The 23679-nt window shown below is 28.3% G+C and overlaps 1 protein-coding gene across 2 annotated transcripts in view; it reads left to right on the forward strand.

The window, feature by feature from the left end:
• Nucleotides 1-23679, forward strand: part of LOC121118136 (adenylate cyclase type 8) — a 64146-nt gene that overhangs the window by 9167 nt on the left and 31300 nt on the right. Inside the window, exons 8-18 of one of the 2 annotated variants that reach the window (XM_040712680.2) lie at nucleotides 2588-2724; nucleotides 3649-4036; nucleotides 7807-8007; nucleotides 8064-8173; nucleotides 11944-12190; nucleotides 12611-12746; nucleotides 12821-12992; nucleotides 13055-13262; nucleotides 19052-19178; nucleotides 19800-20164; nucleotides 23413-23617. In XM_040712680.2, coding sequence (XP_040568614.1) covers nucleotides 2588-2724; nucleotides 3649-4036; nucleotides 7807-8007; nucleotides 8064-8173; nucleotides 11944-12190; nucleotides 12611-12746; nucleotides 12821-12992; nucleotides 13055-13262; nucleotides 19052-19178; nucleotides 19800-20164; nucleotides 23413-23617 — 2296 coding nt within the window. Of the gene's footprint in view, nucleotides 1-2587; nucleotides 2725-3648; nucleotides 4037-7806; nucleotides 8008-8063; nucleotides 8174-11943; nucleotides 12191-12610; nucleotides 12747-12820; nucleotides 12993-13054; nucleotides 13263-19051; nucleotides 19179-19680; nucleotides 19748-19799; nucleotides 20165-23412; nucleotides 23618-23679 lie in introns of those variants that run through there. The other variant, XM_071888632.1, reaches the window with a different exon arrangement.

Genomic DNA, 23679 nt, shown 5'->3' on the forward strand with positions numbered 1-23679 from the left:
TTTTTTTAAATGAACTAAATTGAATTTTTATGTACTATATTTTAAAAGATTTTTGTTCGTTTTAGAAATAACCTTTACAAATAATTTCATTTCTAGGTAGCCCTTAGATATTGGAGCATGAGAAGGACCTTACCAACTTTTTCTTTTTCTCAAATTGAAAAAAATACTACACATTTGTACTTTCCAGTTTGACTAAAGCAGTTATTAGAACATAACAGGTGATAATGTTATCTTTTTTTATGCCTCTTTAATTGGTCAGATGGAGTTGCAATGATTAAGTATAAGTAAGCATTATAATATTACAATTACTCTATCTTACCAAGGAATCTTATTTGAAGTCCATGTACATAGAGTATATTTTGTTTATCTAGAAACGACCGGGGCGCGATCCTTAAGAAAACAATTTCTCCCGAGCGCATTGTCTATTGAGCTACGTCGTTCTATTAAATTCTCCTTTTCTTGTTATTTATTCAATTTTTTTTTGTGTTGACGCATTGCACTTGTATTAGTCAACTCGAAATAGATTATATCTATTTGCAAATTATATTGATTAGTCTTTCGGAAGTACTGCAAATTCTACTGAGCCCTCACTTATTCCCTTGGGGTGTTAATCAATCCTCAAAGCTGAAATATTCTTTAACTAACATGTGAGGTTTTTTATTTTTGCTTCAATTTCCATGTAAAATCTTTATTTATGATATACTTAATATAGCTAAGGTTTCAAAGAATGTTTTTCATGTGTTCTTATCACATATCTACCCGATAAATGAAACTGAAAAAGGGATACCGAGTAGGAGTGGGATAAATATTATTCTTTAAAAACATACCATGTTATACCATAATTTATTCCTTTAAAAATAGTCTATCCTCTATAGTATTAAAAATATTTAATATATTTTCCGCCACTACTAATTTAAATTACGAATTTACGATAATAAATTATAAAATTTAAAAGTATTCAATTTGTTCACTGTTGCTTATAATAACTACTGAGTCCAAATAAAGGTTATTATTTCTAAATATCCAGATTAATGTCGATTAACTCCTGGGAAATACTCGCAAAAGGATTCAAAGGGAAATAACGAGGATTCCAAAAATTTATGGTCATATATCTATCCTTTTATTAGATATTTTCTTCCACTGAAGGATCTTTTCCACCAAACATTTACTCGACAAAATATTGCTATGTCATATTTTATATTTATATTGAAGGACTACTAAAAGTTTTATACTAATTACATGAATATGCAGTGTCATAGTTGCTCCACTTTGCGAAAGTGTAACCTGAGACATAACAACGATTACAAACCATTAACACTTTTAATAGATATATTATAATTGTACATATACAGGTTTGAGTACCATGAGGATGAGTTCATTCAAGTATTATGATTATATCTTTCAGCTACATACTAAATTATCTTTTGCGAAAGCAATATAATGCATAAAGGATGCATCAAATAAATGCACTTAAAGAAAAAATATATTCCATATATATATATTAAATTAAAAATTAAGGTTCTTTCCTGATTCAAGGAACACATTATAGGATAACTTTATCTATTAATTCCTTCTCAAATATTCTATTGGTTGAAGTGTTGTCACAACAATAACCTTTTTGTACCGTATTTGTTTGGCAGGATTGGTTTTAATTTTGTCAGCTATGATTATACCAATGGTTTTTTCATGACAAATACGAGACGATAACCAAATAAAACAATTTTTTTAAATTTTTTTTTATAAATATAACAAATATTTTCTTTTGTTTATTAAATAAAGACAGGACGGAAAGGGAAAAAATGTAAAAGAACGAAATGTGACAAAATTAATCCTGGGTTGGATCAATGATTATTTTGAGAAAACAGTCTGATATTGGATATATTTCAAAAATTAAATGTTATATTAGTAAATAGTAAGATTATTGATACGTCTTACTCAGCCGATAGGAAAATGTTATGAAGAAGTTGTTAAAAAGTTTAATAAAGAGTTATTAAAATATATAGAGAGAGTAATGTAAGATTTAAAAAATTTATGGAAAATATTGTATGCAAAAATTAGTTTCAATTTTAGAAGATTTTTAAATGTTAAAAGGATAAGTATAAAATTTTAATTTTTAGATGTGTAAATGAATTTAAAGGACAGAAAAAGTTATATGAAAAGTCCCTCATGGATAAGAAATGATCTCTTTCTTAAGATCATAATATTATCTCTGATACAAAAAAAGATTTTCTCTCAAAGATTGACCTAGGAAATTACCATTATCATGTATTATTTTAAAAGAGGAATTAAGTTATTTATATATTAAAAAAAATTTATCAATGTATTCTTGATTAAGAAATTATAACTCTTATTGTTCATAAAAAATTTCTACTACCATACTTCAGTGAATTTAACAAACAAATTGATTAATATTTAAGAAAATATTATTAAATGCATATATTCATTTCTACCCTTTTTGCTTCGGATATAAATCAATGTACGGTAACAAAATACAGGGATATCTTACAAATACTTATGTATGATAAATATTCTAAAGTTGAACATATCAATACACATTTTGTAAAATTATTTGTATCACAACATTTAGGTCGAACTTTCAATGCGAATAGGTGTTCATTCTGGATCAGTTTTATGTGGCGTTTTAGGACTACGTAAGTGGCAATTTGATGTTTGGTCGAGTGATGTAACTATTGCCAACCATATGGAATCTGGTGGAATTCCAGGGTGAGTTTTAATAAGAAAAAAGTGTACTAGATAAAGGGTGAGGAAAGAAACCAAAACAAATTATATACGAATAGGGAAAAGTTGATTTTTACATTTGTATCTTTTTTTGACTTCACATGAGTATTACTGTTAACAAAATAAATATTATTAATTCCTATTCATTTCGGCTCTATTAATTCATCGGGCTGAAAATTTCCGTGCTTTACAATAGATGGTATATTTATTATCAATTCAACCAATTTTCAGATAGTACCACTCTTCAAAAGACACCTGTAAAAATTTCCTAAGAATTTGTACTTTAGTTTTTGAGTTATGACTAAGTGTGACGCTACTTTTGTTATTTCTAAAACAATTGATCAAAAACAATTTTTTATATTAATTTCACACTGCTCCTTGATGGAAACAAATACCATTCAAGGTAAGAAAATGCTTGAAAACTGTTATTGGGACTCTGATCTATAAACCAAATAATAATAATAAAAAAAATAGTAGCAAAGTAGCAAAAACAAATTGTAAAGATTTGTTTCCTACACTCGGTATTTAATAAGAGCCTTTACTTTTTTTTAAAACTCTTACTTGTTCACTTAATTTGTTTGGAGTTCGCAATTTGACTTTTAATTTGATATTGAATCAATTTCTTAATTACTACATATATATAGATTTTTTTTAGAGATCAACAAAATCATGGGAGCTCAAAATAAGCCTATCAAAAAGCCTATTATAAAAATTAAAGATTGATTTAATGTAGAGATCCGTAAAAAAATTAAATGAAATTAACCCGATTTTATGTTTATTTCTACTTTATTGGGCTTAGCTAAAAAATTTATGTATTAATTTTGAAATACGTCACTTTCCTACAGAGGGATTAAAAGCTATTAGATAAGTGAGTAGTTTAAGTATGTAAAAATATATTTCTATTTTTAGGCGCGTACACATATCCAAATCCTCCTATGACAACCTAAACGGTGCCTATGAAGTTGAACCGGGACATGGAGGCTCAAGAGATCAAGTTTTAAGCGATAATAACGTAGAAACTTTCCTGATTGTAGGACCTACTACAAAGACCAATATCATCTCAAATATGAACCCTCCTATAGAAAGCACCAAAAATATAGCCTCATCTGGAGGAGGAGTAGGAAGGAGTATTCGTGTGTCCGTTTGGCGATCATTCTCTCATGAGAAAGAACGTCGATGTTCGGAGTTTAATAATAGTTCATCCCTTTCTAACAATAATAATAATAATATACATTTAATTCATCATGGTAATGGAAAGGAGGGCGGTGAGTGGAAACCGGAAATACCATTTAGAAATGTGAGTTGATTTTTTTTTGTTTGCTTTTCCACGATAATATCTTGAATATCTACAACCCTCGAATGAGTCTCTCACAAATCTACATTAAGTAGACTTTCTCCTTCTTATTATTACTCTTTTGTTCGTTCATTTGAACTAACTACATATATGTATATAGAACGAGTACACTTATATATGATAATAATCTTTTATTTTTATATATTCATAGTCAAAGTATTATGTACATATAATATGTAGTCGACCTAGTTTAATTTCTATAGCTGTCTTTCTATAATAATACTCGATAAAAAAACACTATATAATAAAGAGGTCAAACCATCGTATTTAAATATTAACTTGCTTTTAACAATATAGAAGATTTTTAATCCTATATTATACAATATACAGGGTGCACAAGCTGTTTATCCCACCAATTTGGAGTACTTTCTTGGACAAACATGGAATCTTCCACACATATTTTTGTTTTTGTTAGATAGCTTTTTCAAACATGCAGCAGTTGAAAAAGAAAGGAATCAATTGACAAATTCAATGTCCTAATATTCTAGGAGTGCCAACATAACAATTTCTTGACTCTGAGACTCTCCTAGACGTTCGTTCGCAAAGTTAGAAGGGAATTTGACACCTTGTATAGTTATTTTGAGGCAACAACAGTGTGGAATGAGGTCAAAGGTCGAAGTAACCATGTCTGGACACCAGAATCCAACAAATCGTCAAGGCCTGAGGGTCAACCTTAATGCCTACCTCGACATGCTAGAGGCCAAAGAGAAGCCCTGGATCGACATAGTTGCCGATGGGAAGAGTTAAACGTGGCAGCAGGACTTGGACTCCTCGCACACCTCAGAAAAATTCTTAACTGCCTACAGGACAATTTTGACGACTTTATCTTGCCTAATTTTGGGCCTCCAAACTCGCCAGATCTGAATCTGATGTGTTTTTTTTTGTGTCAGTGCGATCGAACGAAAAACCTACCAAATTTCCTACAATACCAAACACAAATTTATCAGTTGGACCTAGAAATATATCAATTAAGAGACCAAGTGGCAATGGATGCTTGCGCTTTTGGCCAATTATATACACTTAATTGAGACTTGGGTGATTTTATTAAATAAAATTAATCATAATCCATCACATTTTTAGAATCTGTTTTTATTTTTGTAAATCTGATAATTGGATGGTGAAAGGGTTTATGTATTTCAGCACAAAACGGAAAAACTAAAATGTTGTTTTAAAATAAGGCCTTTTGTATTTGTGGTGAGTCAACTAGTAATGACGCTTGAGTAAAAATCAAGTTAGTGAGAAATCCCCCTTTTATTTATTTAATTAATAAATATTAACGGCCAAAAAGTTTATGGACATATTTGGTCAATTATTTGAGTTATGTTCCAATTTGAGAGATGGGATGAAATACTCAAGAATGTTAGTTATAGTTTAGAGTTTTAATTAATTAATTAATGTGACTCTAATTACCCTGCTATGATCTTTGAAATATAATAGGTCTTATTCATAGCCTTAGATGTTTATTAAAATTTATTAAAACAGAGCTGTCCTACAAATAAAGCGAGTTGAACTGATCTATCTTTATTTTGCAAGGAACAATATTATTATTATTTCTGCATCATACACTAAAGTAATACTATTAAACGATAAGACATAACTAGTATTAAGTTAATTTCAAAACGTTATAAATTATGTTCAACCATATTTTTCCATCTCTGATTTCGATATATTCGACCTTTTCATCATGAAGTGACATTTCGGTGCATGGACAAGGAAGACCAAGAGATGGTTCATAATTTTTACCAAATTGGATGCAATTGGTTATTAGGAACTCAAGAATGCTGTGAAAAGATATATCCATACTTTGTGTGGTTTTCACCCCGAGAAGCTACATTTTGTAGGGATCAGTCCTTGAATATGATGACAATTTCCATAGATTATCTCGAAGTGTTTGTTCTTGGACATTTTTCTTGAATAAATGAAAACGATGACAGGATGAAGCTCTTTATTGAAGGGAAGCATCTCCAGCATGTGTGCCAAATCACTTTTTAAATCTTGATGCGAATGTCCTAAAGTACACTCGGTCGTTAGCATATTCATTATCTTGAAAATGGTCTTAGTTTGAAGACAAATATATCTATTGATAATCAATCAAACCACCCTTACAATATGAGCGAAGGGATGGTATAAAGATATTTCTTGAAAACTTCATAATGAACATGGTGTTTCTATTCCTCAAAGGTTAGTTTCTAATTCGGACTTCAAGGGTGTTGGTTTTCCATGTCAATGTTTTTTATTTCAAAATAGATTCTTATAAAATGTTCAGAAATTAATATCCCTGTATAACACATTGAGATAAAAGTTGTGGATAATTTATCCTATTGTACAGGTTTATTGGATCCCTTTGAACACTTTACATACATTAGGAAATCTGAATGCTCAATAATCATAAACTATATTCCATATTAATTTTCTTCTTAGATGAAACAAAGATCAATGACTCACAAGTAATATATATTTAATTGAGTTTATAGTAAACAACGCATTAAATCAAAGGGAAGATTAAGTAGAAGCATTACCCAATATGATCCAAAGTACTGTCATTCGTATCTTGAAATTACTGAAATAAAGCAACTTAAAATTCAACTACTACTCGTCCCATCCATTTTATTCTACTCTTTAACTTAGTATTTTTAATTCATTCTGTCCTGAATTACAAATGATTATGTGTAATTTTAATAATATAGGAGGGAAAAAAAATCCTTTTGTTAAATATCTGGGACAAAGAATAATCCCATGTTGAGGACATTAAGGAAATTATGAATTCAGAAACATCCTGTCGACTTCTTCAATAATCGCTTACTACATGCTTAGAATTAAGGAACCACAGTCCTCATCATCCTCCAAAAAGCAATTTGTGACATCGATTCTAACTCTAATTTGATATTCCTCTCAATAATAATAGAATTAAATTCGTCAAGCACTATAACAGAAGTTGAAGTGAAGGGCTTCAGAGGATTCCCTAGAAGACATTGGGAAAAGAGGAACAAAAACAGTCCAGACTTTCGTTTTATTGTTTGTATTTCAAGTTGTGAGTCGAATAAGACAATAATCAAAAGAGGTTCTCACTCTTTAATATAGACTGGCGAACCTCAAATGATATTAAAAGGATGAATTTATTAAATAAAATATCCAAATGAGGTGTTTCATTGAAAGATTAGTGGCTTAAACGCACTTTTCTTTATTAAATCCTAGCATCGACTCGTTTTATATTTTATATTTAATATTTCATTTCTGTAAAATTATTATAACTTTTAAATACATACTTTAGTGTAAATCTGTGCATAATTATTCATAGCTATAAAAATTTGAGAATTTTCAAATTAACTACATAAACAATTGATATATTTTTTTTAAATAAAAAATTGATCCATATGTTTCAAAATTTTTACAATTAACTATTGTTAAAGTAGTACATAACACAGAAATATAGTATGTTTGTATGTATAAATTGTTGTATGAGTTAGGGTTAAATCATTTTCTATAATTGATTTATATTTATTTTGTATTTAAATAATATACTTGTCCATCAAATTGTATGGATTGAAAATATACAAGTGTTATTATAGTCATACGCAAGTGGAAATTACATGTGTGTTTCGTTGTTACAAAATGAATACAAATTTAAAATAAGCTAATCATCTTTTTCATCCCATTTAATCCTTTCTGTATTTCCTAATAATAATATTGTATTCTAATCCTATCATTAATAGCTTGAAATATCAGATGAGTCTTCACAAGTTACCAAAAACTCAGTAAATGTAAAGTCAAAAGACGTTCGTCCCAAGACCATGGCTGAGGAACTCAATGATCTCATGGATATATCCACAGAGATTGCAAGCAATAAACGTATGAAAAGAGAACATATTCAACCTTTCAAATTGACATTTAAGGATGTGGAGTTGGAGAGAAAGGTTTGGCAGTTCATCAATTTATTTTGATTAACACATATAATGTGTTTGCTTTGCAGTATTGTCATCAAAGGGATTACACTTTCAAGTCAAGTCTCTTTTGTGTTGTTGGAGTTTGGCTCCTTGTCTTTGTAAGTGAGCTCTTTCAAATCCAAGTTCATTTTGAGTGGTAAGATTATTCCTTATCTTTCATATTTGTATTATATGTACCTTATCTTTAGATTTATCAACAAATTCTAGCATGTGATATTTTTTGTAGTTAGCAGCCTAAACAGAGTTTTTTTTTCTCGAAACTGCCATAATTGTTTTTTAATTCTTGAAGAGAAACTATCCTAGTATAAAATGCGTGTGCTCATAAATGACAGAAAGTAAAACTGAAGATATTTTGCGGTGTAATAATTGTAAGTCCTTTTTGGGCTCAAAGTAAATTGAGTTGTAACATTGAAATAATTTCAGCCTATATGTATATGGGGGGATTTTGTTTATTTCCTTCCTCCCACGGCAGCTGAAATAATTAAACTTCATGACAGAGAGCTGTTCTCCTCCCAGACATTTTTCAAATTGCCAGGATTACCATATCATTTTTGCGGTTTTTTTATCTTACCGAAAGTGCTTAAACTGTACAACTCTATTTAACAAAGTGTCTGTGACTTATCAAGCAAACAAACAATACTAACATTTAGTTTCTGCTCAGACAATAAAACAACAATATATAAATGATTGTTTTGTTTCTATTGTAATGGTTTTAGAACACTTTGCCTTGAATTATTTTTGCCGAAAAGCCACATTGCCTGATGACCACCTTGCCGAAAAAATAATACATATACTTGATGATCACTCATATTGTAATACTATGTAATTATGAGTCCCATTGATGTTACTCTAATTTTAAAAGATTATATACATAAATATTTGCGAGAAACTCTAATAATTCAGTCATCATTAATTAATAATTGATTCACTGCATTGTGAGTATGCTTTAACAATTGTCTCAAATCACTATTTACGACGCTAACACAATATATAATGGGTATTTAACGACAAACACATCTTGGTAATTATAGATTCAGAGAGGATATTTAATTAATACACACTTAATCATTTCAATAATTAGATAGTATTGGATCAGGAATCATCATCAAATCTATTTCGTTTTTACATTGGCAATGTGTTCAATCGGTAATGATTCCGTTCGGGAAAAAATATTTTTAGGAAAGTGTCCGCCCATGTATTTTACTAAGATATTATTTATTAAAATTTGAGATTTATATGTTGATACATATGAAATATACGAGGCTATTTTTAGACAGTGTATCCTATTATATCTACTATTACCTCCTTAAAGCTATTACTGAAAAATAATTTACCCAATATTTGATAATATTGCAGATTAAAACTTTATTTTAGATCTTATTTATTTTATTTTTCAACAGATGATCAAAAAATTATAATATTGTGCAAATGTGGTACATACAACTATGTTGCATATTATAGGAATACGAGATTTAAAGATATTTCTCAAAACGGAGTCTGGATTGCATTTGTATTCTTTGACGGATTATTACTGTCAATTTCTAAAAATAAAACTATTATAATAAATTCTTTTGAGGTACTTCTAATTGCACGTAGAGTAGCAATAATTACTCGTCATCATGAAATAATTAAAAAAACGATATATTTTATTTGAAAGGCCATATTGGGGTTTCAAAAAGTAAGTCTCTTAAATTAAATGAGTTTTGTAGACTATAGTAAAAATTATTAGGATTCTCATCGTTTCAAAAATTTGAATACATGGACTATAATTGATCCAAATATATCTTTAAAGAAATTGACTGTATGTTCACAATTTCTTATTTTTTGTTCATGTTTGTTTTTGTGCTTACTCACACCATATGTGGAATGCATGACCAAAGGGATAAGATTTTCGTCAACCAAGAATTACATAATTTTCAGATATCATGAGAATTCAAGTATTTAGAAGTAATTTGACATGTCCTATAGAGTTGTCATTGGTAAGCATTAATTAAGAGCAAGGAAGGAATTAGAGCTTTAAAAAACTGCTGATTAGATCACACCCTTGGTTTTAAGGCTTAGGTAATGTACAAAAAAACCTTTTTATTTCCTTTTAAATAAATATTTTTTATTTTGTTTTACTTACCGATATATCGGTCATATTAAAGTATGTAAGGCGTTAGCACAAAAATAAATTTAAATGATTTTTCTCAAAAATTAGTCTGGATTACATTTGTCTTCTCCAAGAAATATAATAATAAATTATGTCGAAAAAAACAATAGATCAAGAAAGTTTATAATTTTCTGGATTTTTGTTTACAATTACTTTAATGTTGATATATCACATATGTCCAACTTTGTAAGTCCTACAATTTACCTCTCGGCTTGTAAAGAAACTAATATAAAATACAAAAGTATTACACATTTTCCTCTTCAATTATGTTTGAGTCCATCCGTTAGATAAAAGTTTTCAAATTAATTAAGAGTTTTAAAATATGATGATACGATAATTAATTTTTTTTTTTCAAAATTTGTAGAAAAGGTCACTTAACCTGACATCAACGTGAGGAAGCTTACTGTGTTGAGAAATTAAGAGTAATTCATTTCTTATTTCAATTACATTTAACTAAAAGATAATTATTTATCGTAATTAAAGACTCCTGTTTTCGATTATCGACAGTTCGAAATTAAAATCAATAATATATTACAAAATATTTTGCAAATTTGTATTCATTTACAATTAATCCCATTCACTTTAAAAAAATTATTAATAAATATTGTTAAACATGAATTTTTAATTGCTTTTTCTAACTTTTTTTGTCAACAATCTTATCAACTGATTATTTTTCCTTTTATTTTAATTCAATTTATTGTGAAAAAGAGATAATAGCTGTGTAATAAGTTGTCGTAATAAACAAATAAGTATACAAACCACTAATAAACAGTAATAAACACAAAGTGACGTCACAATCATTGTGTATGTAATCAAACCATTAATAAGTAAATAACGTTCATTCCCACATCAATGCGTACTTCATTCAATCTAAATTTCACAAAGACAGGTTAATTTATTTAAGAAAAAAGTTCCTACGTTGTTTTCATATTTGTTGTGTGTATCAATTACTTTATTTATGACATTATTGAGTAAAATTTGCATGTTTTTAAAGTCAAAAATGTTTTATTACACAAGTTCAAATGAATTATTTTACTCTTTCATTCATTACAAAATCTATATTTTGAAGCAATGTATTTTATCCAAAGAGGTATTTTATGTTGTTACAATACATATGTATTACACATGTAACTGTCCATTTATACATGTGTAGAAGTAATAAGAAGTTTAAACTCAAATTTGCCAAAAAAATTATTCTGAAAAAATATAGAATTTAAAAAATACATCATTTAATATATGTATGTACAAGATCAAATATTGTATTTTTCAAAAATCTTTAAATTGTCACTGAATTCAAATTTTCGGAGCATTACAAATCTTTTTCCCGGTCCGGATTGGAACGCTCGTAATATTTGAGACCTCCTTATTTGAAATTTTCTATGTTGTTCTGGACAAAAAAATCTTTATGACGTAACTGGGTTCTTCCATTGTAAATTCAATCTTCATTATATCTATAGTAGCTGTCGCCATAATGCCCAAAACTTAACTTAAGTTTAAACCGGGGGAAAAAAACTACATTGGACAGCTGCATCATAACAATATCATAGGTGCACACAAGTTCCGATTTGATCTTAAAGTACTCTATTATAATTGGGGCGCAAATAACTACTCACATATACAATAATTTTTTTTTAAACCAATTTACTTCCAAACAAGATAGACTTTTATTATAATCACTCCACATATATGCAAACTCAAATTTATTTGATTATCATTGTTATTTTAACCTGATAACACATTCTTCTTGTTTCCAGGTGTAATTTATACCCAAATCTACGACAAGACTATTGGAAATGTAACATTAATTTGACTATAATAGCAACAGCTGGTGTCACAATGTTTCTAGGGATTAGTCTTGGATTTGTTTTGGCGGAAAATGCACTCCTTGTTCCTAGAACAGCTAAGAAACTATCCTACACTTTAGTACACAATCGAATAAAACGAAACTCCGTCATATTCATTACATTTTTATTCATGTGTTTATCTACTGCTTTATCTGTGGTAAGTGAATACGTTTTAATAATGTTTAATGATAGTACAAGTTTTCTTTTTACTACTATGCTCAATCATGTCAAATAATAGTCATTAGTTAGTTCTAAAACCTTTATGTTTGTTAGATGAATAAAAAAGGGGTAATTATTTATAATAATTTTACGGCCATGATCATATCTTATAACATGAAAAAATATTATTTATTTATCAAAAATGAAAAAATCATAGAACCATGTAAGTAGAAAAACTCCATTAAAAATAAATCATAATTTTAGCAAAGGGGTTTTCTTCCCCTTTAAGTAACAGAGGGTTTAAAATTGTACACATGTTTTTGTTTTTTTCAATGTTCATATAACGTAAAACAAATCTTTTACACAGTTCTAATTATAATATATATATTAACTGTTTACATCCATTTTTCTCAAAAAGATTGATCTAATAAATTTGGATAAAAGATTAGAAGAGGAATTAAGTCCTTCTTTGAGAAATTATCTTAACCAGAGTCTAATAGACAACTCATCTGTGATTTTTGCTCATGACGGAAGGAACTCTTCCTCATATCCTGGTATGTACAAACATAGAAATACTGAAGTATGTATTGGAGTAAAAAATATAATAATGATTTCCTTATTATTTTAGATGAATATAAGGAGTATACCTTTCAATACCTTGTACATATTTGGATAATAACGATTCTCTCCCTTGCCACTTTTATCAAATTCTATTATTTATACAAAGCTGTGTTATTGTTCCTTATGTTTGGAATCTATAGTTTTCTTATTTGGTTATTGATGAGTTGGACATCAGGAATGTAAGTGTTCATTCAATATTTTATAACTTCCAAATAATAATAATCGAACTTTTATTTCATAGTATTATTTTAGGACTTTTTGTGATTTTGGTTCTCTATCATGGTCGACAAGTAGAGATTGCATCCTCTCTTGACTTTTTATGGAAGCAACAAGCTAAAAAAGAACTTGAAGACATGAATGAAATGCGTCGACACACTAATCAGTTACTCCACAATATATTGCCAACACATGTTGCCAAATACTTTCTGGAACGTGAGCCAACGATTGACGTAAGTTTCTAAATATACATACATACATTCTGAACCAAAAGTTTACTTCTTTTTATACTGCATATTCATAATGTAATGTATGCATAATGTAATGCATAATGTAATTACATCTATTTTATCTGGTATATTATACAAAAAATAAGTTTAACAGTGATATGGAATGTCTTTCATATATTACTGCTGATGCTTATTTTTCTTCATTTTATACGAAAATGTAAATATTGTTAATATGGGCTGTACTAACCTTAATGTGCAATGATCAACAGAAAGTTATTAATTAATGAGTAATTGTTACCAGTCTTAACTATAAAGGAATCACAATAAAATACTTAGTTAATTTGAAATTTATTTGGTTATATTCCCTATATACATTTTAATTCCCAAGGATGATATACAGCCAGGATACAAAACTTTTGGAAAATAGTCTGTTGATATAAATGTGAAATGTTTATATATCTTCGTGAGTGTAAATTAAAAAAAAGTATGTAACATGGTAACATTAAAAGATAATATATCTGGGAACAAAGATGACTATATAATGTATAGTTCTCGTTGCTCGCTAATGCGTTCGAGTTTTCAAAATAAAAAGGAAAGATTAATAATATCACTAATACATTGAAGATAGTGATGAGTCGGCCATTATTTACAACGGACGAGTCCAGTTCAGTCCTCCATTTCAGTTCTAAAACTTATAAAGTTCGGTTATTGTGACGTCACCCATCTTTATTTCTTCTTTTTTAAATCAGCTCTAGTACTGACAGTGTGAAGTACCGACAGTCTTAAGAAACAGTCCCAATGAATGATAGGACCGGGTTGAAGACTGGACTGGACAGAATGAATAAGTACTAACTCAACACTACTTCCAGGTTACCTTTTACTTTTTATAATACAATTAATGCACTAGAATAAGTACGTTTGGATAAATTAGAAAAACGAAATTTTTTTATTTAGTTCTTAATCCTATAGAAACAAACTTTTCTTATTTTCGTATTATAAATCGTATAAAAAAATGGCAAAAAGTTAAAAACTAAAAACTATTTATTAAAGGCTCAATAATAATTTAAACATTAAAAAATAAATCAAATAATTGCCTCCATTGTTTTCAAATTATAAGCCATCGAAATGAAAGCTATTTCAGTTAGTTTTACATTGCTGCTCAGATAAATTTACACAAAAACTAATTACTTATTAAGATAATTACATGTGATTAAACATGAAACTACATAATATGTACCTTCACGACAATAGGGCTTTTGGTGAGTTGTATACCGTTTTTTTGAGGCAAAAATGCAAATAATGGAGCCGGTCAATGCTCCATCATTGTAGCCATAGCCACGTTTGATGTTGCAGAGTTCACTTTGGCCTATGTTGCCGGAGAGGGAGAACATATTGAATAATTGCTGTCATAAATTTTGTTCAATGTAGTTAATTATAAATACAGCCATTTTAGCTATAGTCATTTCAAGTTTGTGTAAATTTATTTGGGCAGCACCGTTGTGTTCAAACTTCAAAAAGGTCGCAAAAGTGTAACAAAATTACATAAATTCTTATAAGTTTTCAAAATGATAACTGCATAATCCTTATTCGACATATTTATTCGTGTAACATTTGGTGGCTATATTGACGACGATTAGAAATATTTAAACATTTTATGAGATATTAGACAGTTCATGGCTACACTGATTTAATCTTGTAAATATATGTAGATATACATTTATTAGTTTTGAGTATGAGTAAAAAAAAAATCAAGTATGGTCGGGATTGAGTAAGTGTTAGTACAACATGCAAATTTTTGAGTTCTTTTGAGTTCAATTTTTATATAATTTCTACATAAGCAAATTTGTTTTTTTTTAAATACATTAACAACGATTTTTTTTATTATAAAGTCTTATTGAGTGATAAAAAAGTTTAACAAATTATTGTTCGAATCTTTGGAGTTTTGATTATTCTTATTTATTAAAGTCCAGATTTGTTTAGTTTGAGTAATACTCGAATGTAACACTAATATATATATACATATATTCAAATAAGGTATAAATAAAAAAAAATAGATAAGAAAGAAATGATATTATCCATCTATAATTAACAATAATTAAAATGTCTGGAGTTATAATTAAATAAAACCATATGTGACGCACCTACAAATGTAAGTGACATATATTTATTGTATACAAAATAGAAAATCCTTCACAAAAAATAGAACATATATCCCACGTAATATGTAAATGCATATTCATTTAATGGCATGAGGGGGTTCATGCGTTTGTTGTTGTATGTGAGTGTTAACAATTATCGTGTATAATATCCTTTATGGAACACTAGTTAACAAAATTTGTACTTTTTTTGCCTTTGGATTGACATGATTTGTTCTTGATCGCTTGTATCTCTAAAAATATGAAAATATCCTTAATAATACAAAATTGCTGCTTTTGTGTAATACAAAGTGTTTTTTTCTTAAAAATACTTTTTTTATCTTTACACCATCAAGTGTAATTTTTCGAATTTAAGTATACAAAGAAAATAAATACAACATGATGTGTTGCTTGTTTCCAAATTTGAAAAAAAAATATTTTAATTATTTCTTTATATTTGTTCTAAATCGAAGGAAATGTCTTGTAAGTATACAAAATGATGAGAATGCCCCTCTGTTTGGAAGTTCCTCTCTTTTGATCACAATGATAAAAATCATAGTTTGTTTTAAAGTGAAGACATACAACTTCGTACTTAAAAACATCTTTAAAAAAGTTAATATTTAGAAGTAATTAAGTAATTGTTCCTCAAAAAGATATTATAGGTATATCTATACCCCATGCCTCATATTTAAGTTTACACTGAAGATTGTTTTTCAAACTTTATTAAAAACTAGTTCGTAAATACAGTGAGAACAAAATTAAGTTTATTTCCATTGAATTTTAACTAAAATCAACGTTTTTATTACATATGGTGGCCCTCAGTCTGAATGACAGCCTCCAGCTTCTTTCTGAATTGTGAATGTACAAGCATTATGGATTTAATCTTATGACAAGTTAGCCCGTGCTGACTTGACAGCAGCGTACTCCAAAGATGTCACAAACTCACAAGGCTTTTTCCATGTAGCTTGCCTCGACCTTTGTGTAGATAGAATAATAGAAACTATTAAAATATCGGGAACTGGGAGGCCCATGTTGTTGGATACATTCTCTCAAGTCATCCTTAATTATCTTTCGAAGCAATAATGTCATTGACCAAATCGCAAATAGTCCTCACGGAATTTCTAGACAGGTGGTTTTGACCTTGCCCAGACTTTTTGACGACTGTTCCTTAGGTTTTAAATCGCTTTTTAATACGATACACGACATTGCGCCTGATCTTGAAGTCATTGTTAATCTTAGCTGGGGTCTTCTGGCGCGCGAGCAATTCCGACACAATAACTCTTTTGCCTTCCATTTTCTCTTCTTTGAAGATACAGCCAATATTTCCATTTAAAAATAATTACAAATAATTATTGGAATATTATAAAACCTCACTTTTGTAAAAATTCCTATAAAAACTTTAAAAAAGTTTTTATTTAAATGTAAACTTAAATATGTCGCATGGGGTAAATATTAAGCTCTCAATATATATAGATGGTATATGAAAGGTTGCTCTCGATAGGCCACAAATGCAGAAAATTAAGGATATAAAGACTATTTTCAAGTTTTTCTAGGTAAAAATAGTCTAAAACACGCCATCTCAATCCAAGGGTAAAAATATGTTTTCTAGTATAAATTCATGTTACCATAAAATTCTTTTTTTTAGCGGAAAAGAAAGGGTAATATTGGATAAATAAATTCAGTTTGGTTTACTCTGCATGACACAGTAATAATAAATCCTGTTCTTTTTTTTTTCAAAAATAAAAGAAATAAAAATTTTATGAAATGATGAAACATATTTTGTGATTCCTTTTTGCAACGTCAATAAAAAAAAATTTCACGGCTTAGTGAAAAAAAAAAAGTCTTGAAAAGAAATGATATACAAAAAAAAAAAAATGTTACGTAAGAGAAGAGTAGTCATAGTGGTTGTCACTTTTAAACATTTTCTTTAAATAAATTTATAAGGAAAAGTTAAACATATTTCTCTTTTGAAAAGAGTGCAATTTAAATGGATATATTACAGGGCTTACACATAATATATTTTTGATTTAATACTCTTTCAAGAGATTGTAAATACATATGAACAATGTACATATACTTGTTCAAATAGGTACATAAATATATAGTATGTACCTTAATTTATGTATGAACATATGTAAAGAAATACATATAGGGTGCGGTGATAAAATTGGTACAAAAATTCCTCCTCACAATAGGTAGGTAATGGTGTATGAATCCCCTCACTAGAAATATGATTCTTAAGTCTCAATATTCTACTCAATCCTGCTTTCGAAGGAAGCTGAGGCATTATTTACAAGGAGTTTGTCCATTTGGTCATCTCTTCATTGAGGGAGTTTATAGGAAAGGTCTGAGTGTCATGAGTACGTCCATACTATGCGACTCAAGATGCCCCCACACAAAATAGTCCATATGATTAAAATCATAACTACTAGGAAGCCATATTTCCTTCTAAGCTTTTCTTTTTCTTACAGTTCTTTTGATTACTCCCTGAGGATACTATGTGCACCCCAAAGTCTTTCTCACCCTCTGGATCTAAAGGGTAGATATGTGAGAGCAAATTTCTCCATGTTTCTTACAGAGTTGCATACATATTGTACCATCGAAAAAGCGGGAAAACCAAGTTTTTTTCTAAAATCTAATTAAAAACACAATTTTAAGGACACCAAATGAAGTTTAAACTCAATTTTTTTGATTTAAAAATCTTTGATTTTAACCCATTTTCAAAAAAAAAAAAAAAAAAAAAAAAAAAAAATATTTTTGTTCTGAGAAATGTACATTGATTCAAATTTAAAAGATTATAAAATTTTGCCCGCGCATTAACATATTAGCTATTATAGGCTATCAGTTTATTAATTGAAAGTGTATAGGAATTAAAATATTTGTTTTTTAGATGTTAGGTAAATTCTTTAATAAAATGTCCTTTTTTTATCAAAAAGGTTTCCTCATACCTTATCATGATGGATTCAATTGACCCTAATTCCTAAAAGGTTTGATTTTTAAATTATAATTTGTAAATGCATAGATAAAAAAGTACCATTGAATGAGTTCAAATCTACACATTTTAGAGGGAATTTTAAAAAAATGCAATGCCATCTTTTTTCGTAGAAGAAGAAAAAAAAATAATGAATTATTAATTTCAAATACTTCATGCTATTTTGGACAAAACGTTGATACTTTTAAAAGAGTTTTTGGGTCTACAATTTCCTATTTTGGATAAAATACGACTAGGTAAAATTATAAACATGTTTTAAATTGACTCTTTTGTTTTTAATTTATCTTTATTTATTTGTCTTCAAAACAGTATTTTTCTAATATTTATTTCTTATGGTTAAAACATTTTCTTGTGATGATGTTAAGACTTGGAGAAAATATAAAGGGATGATAAATAGAGCTGTTTAGTGAGTTGAAAATAATAATTTAAAGAACACTTTTGTTAAAAACATACATTTTTATATGTATGTACTTATAAGAACTCTGTATTTAGTTATAAACATCATTGTAATATTTTAGAAAATTGTAATTTTGTATAAAATTAGAGTAAATACAAGAATATTCATTAGCTGAAGTAAAAAACATCGTCGTTTATCATGATTAATTATTAGATAATAAAGTATATAAGTTTGTGGGTTTTATTAATTTACAATTTCTTAACTTTAGGAGTTATATGCCACTGGTCGATCAAATGCTGGCGTATTGTTTGCTTCCATCCCAAATTTTACCGACTTCTATTCCGAGGATGTAAACGAAGGAATGGAATGTATTCGTCTTTTAAATGAAATTATAGGTAATTAATTAATAACATAGTGCAAGGAATAGTCTATACAAAGAACATACACTCTTTGTTCCCTTATTTTTTGTTGACCAACTAAAAGGTATTATTTAAAAGATTAGAATGGTTATAAAATGAAAAAGGAGATTGAATGAAAACAATTGAAAAATTTAAATCTTAAGGAAACCATTTCTTTTAGTTGATCTATTTATTTTTTGTTATCAAAATAATCTATGTTAATAAAGAAAATTTTATCTTGAATTTTGTATCTTTTAAGAGGTCTCAATTTTGAGTGTGCACTGAAAATCTTAGAACTGCGACTACTTGATCTCAAAATAATAATGTAAAAACGAGCATCTGGAATTAAAGCACTGCACATCATATTAAAAAAAAAGGGATTACATACATATATTATTAAAGATTCTCTGTATTTTTTCTCTACCTCAGAACAAAATAATCATTGCACGATTGTTTTAATTCAATTGTGTCTTTCATTTCATAACTACTCCACTAAAAGAAAACAGAAAAAATAGCTATCAGCTGGTAAAAAAAAAAGTTCTGTGTACAGAGTATTAATTGCAGAGGTATATGTTTTGCATGTTAAAATGTTCTATAATCACACATTTTTACTTCTAGTGGACTTTGATGAGATATTAGATGATGAAAAATTCCGATCCATAGAAAAAATTAAGACCATCGGGTCGACGTATATGGCTGCTTCTGGAATTAACCCATTGGAGTCAGAGATGGACGAGTATGCACATCTATGTGATCTAGTAGATTTTGCTATTGAAATGAAGGAAAAACTCAATAACATTAACACTCATTCATTTAACCATTTTCAATTGCGCATTGGAGTCTCAGTGGGTCCACTTATCTGTGGAGTAATTGGAGCTACGCAGCCTGTTTTTGATATCTGGGGAGATACAGTGAATGAATCTTCAAGAATGGACTCCACTGGTACACCTGGTTATATCCAAGTGTCTAAACAAACAGCATTGGTAAGTTATGCACCCTGTAATATTTTTCATTATTACTGAATTTACAAATATATTTTTATATTGTAAGCAGTATTTACGTCACTTCAGATCGATTAATTCCATCATTCATATAAATATTACCATCAAAGCATTAGGTCCAGTTAGGAAGTATTCAATCAAGCTGGCCCTAATTTACATAACATGTAGGAAAATACTAGATGTATTTTATTTTAAAGTTCAAACTTTCTAAGTTAATACAAAAACAACCTTGAACAAAAATCAGGAAAAGGAGGAATTTCTATTTTTTTACAAAATATATATAGCCAAATATACTATAGGCAAATTCTAGGCTTTGTATTCAAATTTGAGGATGAGTTAAGCTACCCAAGAATGTTACAAATGGTTTAAAGGCTTCATTTGATTTATGACAGATAGTTTCTTATTATTTCACTGTAAAAAGGAATTTTTGCTATTTAATTTGCTAATCTTAAAAGAACTAATCATAACAGCAATTGACGATTATTTGTGGAAGTATACAAAATGTGTAAGCCAGACTCAGTTTCTAGAAAAATCACCCGAGTTTGTTTTTGTATAGACGAGCGACATATGTATTATGTTGGTTTATCTTTTTGTATTAAAATACTAATACAATCAAAGGAATATTTTGACAATTTTTATAGTTCAATTTTTACTTAAAGGTTATTTGAATAGAACCCACAGTTGAACTCTGACTATAACACAAGTCATTCAAAATACTTAAGAAATTAAAGTTATAATGTCAAAGCTAAGTTAAAAATTAAGTTATCCCCTTAGGTGATATATTATTATATTAATTTTTTAAAGGAGGAATTATTTTTTATAACATCTCATATATGACATCTTTTATATATCAACTGTTGTTATTGGTTTTTAAAACTTTCATAACCACATTTCAGCTTCTACAAAAATAAATATGTTTTCTGACTTCAATAAAAGAAAACCATCTTATATAATATATTGGATGATATTTATATCATATTTTTTAAGCAATAGTTTTGAATTTATGATAAAAAGTACATTATCCTATCATTCAAAAGGAGAAATAGCTTAATATTCCTGATAAATCTATAAACCTTGGAGAATATTTACACTATAAGCTAATTAATTTGATAAAAAAAGCAGTTAATTGAATGAAGTGAATTGGATTCATGTTATGTACATATCATAATAAGTATTTTTTCTTATAATTTAAGAATAGATTTTTGCCTAGTTACGATATGGGTTTAATTTTTTTTCATTGAAATATACAGTGAGCAGCCGTTGTTTCACAACAAAATTTTAGTGCTTACGACAGCTGTTCAAATGTAAGTTGGGCAATATTTGAGAATGCAGACCTCGTTCTTAATTTTTTTTTCCACTTTGTTGGACCTTGTGTTTGACCTCCAACCTCATTGGATCTCAGTCCAATAGACTTCTTTATGTGAGACACTGTTGAGTGACACACCAACAGATTCTCTTGTAACCCAAAATCTGAGCTGTTGTCCAAGACACGCTAGTAAGACTGGAATCTCCAAAGGGAGACTGTCATCAAGACCGACTCCCATTTCCAATGTCGAGTTGAGGCCGTTATTTACGCAAAAGGAAATTATATTGAATATTAAGAACTTTTTTTGGCTTTAGTTCTCATTAAATTTTGGATGATTAGTTTAGGGGAAAATTCATTTATTAAAAATGTTTCAATTTTTAAATAGAAGTCACACCCTTTATACAGAAATATAAACTACTACTTGTGTAGAATACCGTCAGTAAAAGTGTAGTACTTTATTTTTACTAAATGATCTCAAAGTTTTTATTAATAATACTTAGAAATTTAAATTTTATTAAGGGCTGTATATGTCTTTTCTATGTAAAATTAGTTACTTTTGCTTAAGAGTAATTTTTAATATAGTACAATTAAGTCTTATGGAACTTTTGAAAGAACATAATCTGTCATAAGTATTTTCTATGTTATTTCTCGAAAATGGATCCTGTTTATTTCATAGCTATGCCGACATTGTACGTTTTTCTGCGTATAGTGCGCACTTATCTGAAGACTCCCTATTTATGATTTCCAATTTTCTAAATCGAAACGGTAACTAACTAAAAGATCCATGTATTTATAAATTTAAATTTAGTGGTACATGCAAAAAAAGGAATATAATTGTGAGCTATGAAGTATGGCACAGGTAGAAAGCTTGCCATACTTTATTCAAATATAATTTGAATTAAACGATTTAAAAGCTATGTACTTTGTAGCGTGCTTTACCATTTTATTTTCATAAGTAGATAATGATAAAATTGTAGTTATTAATTTGATATTTAGGAGCAAACTATTTTAATTATTAATAATAGTTGGACAATTTTTTATCGGGTAATATTCCAATACCAAAACTTATATATGTGAATATATTTAAAACATATGAAGTATCATCAATTATACTAGTAAAAAAAATTAAATGACTTTTATAACCCAAATTGTCTGGTTTTTTTACCTACCGAAAGTTTTTTTGAAAAATACTTTTTTACAACCATTTTATCATTTATGTATTTTTTTGGTTAGAAAGATCTAATAAGTATCTTATTTTTGATAATAATAGTTTGTCGTAAAGTGAAAACATACATCTTCATAATAAAAAAGAGAACCTTACAAAAGTTACCATATTTTTTTAAGAGGTTAGTTATCATATTTTTATTGTCAATCGTAAAAAAATTTATCAAATAACGAAACAAAATTTTTTTACTAATTAAACATACAGAACAAAATAGAAAAAACAAAACAAAACAGCACTAAAAATTATTATTATTTCCTATTCTTTTGTTTTCCAAAGAAAATTCCACTTTAAAAGTAAATTTCTTAAAAGATATATACCATTCATTGGTTAAAAAAAATATTTTTATATATGTATGAGGGTATGTTAATGGTAAATAAAATGTTGCTCACTGTAAGCCACAGAAACAGAAATTTTCCTTTATTGAGTTTTATTATTGTTCTTGTGCTAAAACCAAAAGGAACAGGCTATCTTAAATGATGGTCAATAATAAGTTTATAAGCGTTATTATTAAAAAAATATCTTTTTTTACGATTCACTCAGGGTGTTTACAATTTTAAATGAATTTAATGATAAAATTATGAGATTTGTAGTTAAATTTAGGGAAATGAGTCTCCTTATTTAAATTTATACAATTTAATATTGAAAGGTTTTTTACAGCAAGTAAATAATAAACTTTATATCTTTTTGTTATTTTTTCAGAAATTGTCAGATCGTGGTTATATTGTTAAAGAGCGGGGTGTGATTAAGGTGAAGGGAAAAGGAGAGATGCTCACATACTATGTACTTGGTCGTAAAATTCATCGTAGAAGACGGAAGCCACTCAACCAGGACAACAATAGTCTTGCAGAAGTGGTATATCGAATGGTGAAAGTTAGGAAACGAAATGGACGCCACGGGAAAAAAGGTAAGGAGATTTATCAATGTTTTTCAAAATTTTACAACTTTTGTTTTACAACCTTTTTTAAA

This window comes from Lepeophtheirus salmonis, chromosome 5, assembly GCF_016086655.4.
Source record: "Lepeophtheirus salmonis chromosome 5, UVic_Lsal_1.4, whole genome shotgun sequence".
In the NCBI taxonomy this organism is placed as follows: Eukaryota; Metazoa; Arthropoda; class Copepoda; order Siphonostomatoida; family Caligidae; genus Lepeophtheirus; species Lepeophtheirus salmonis.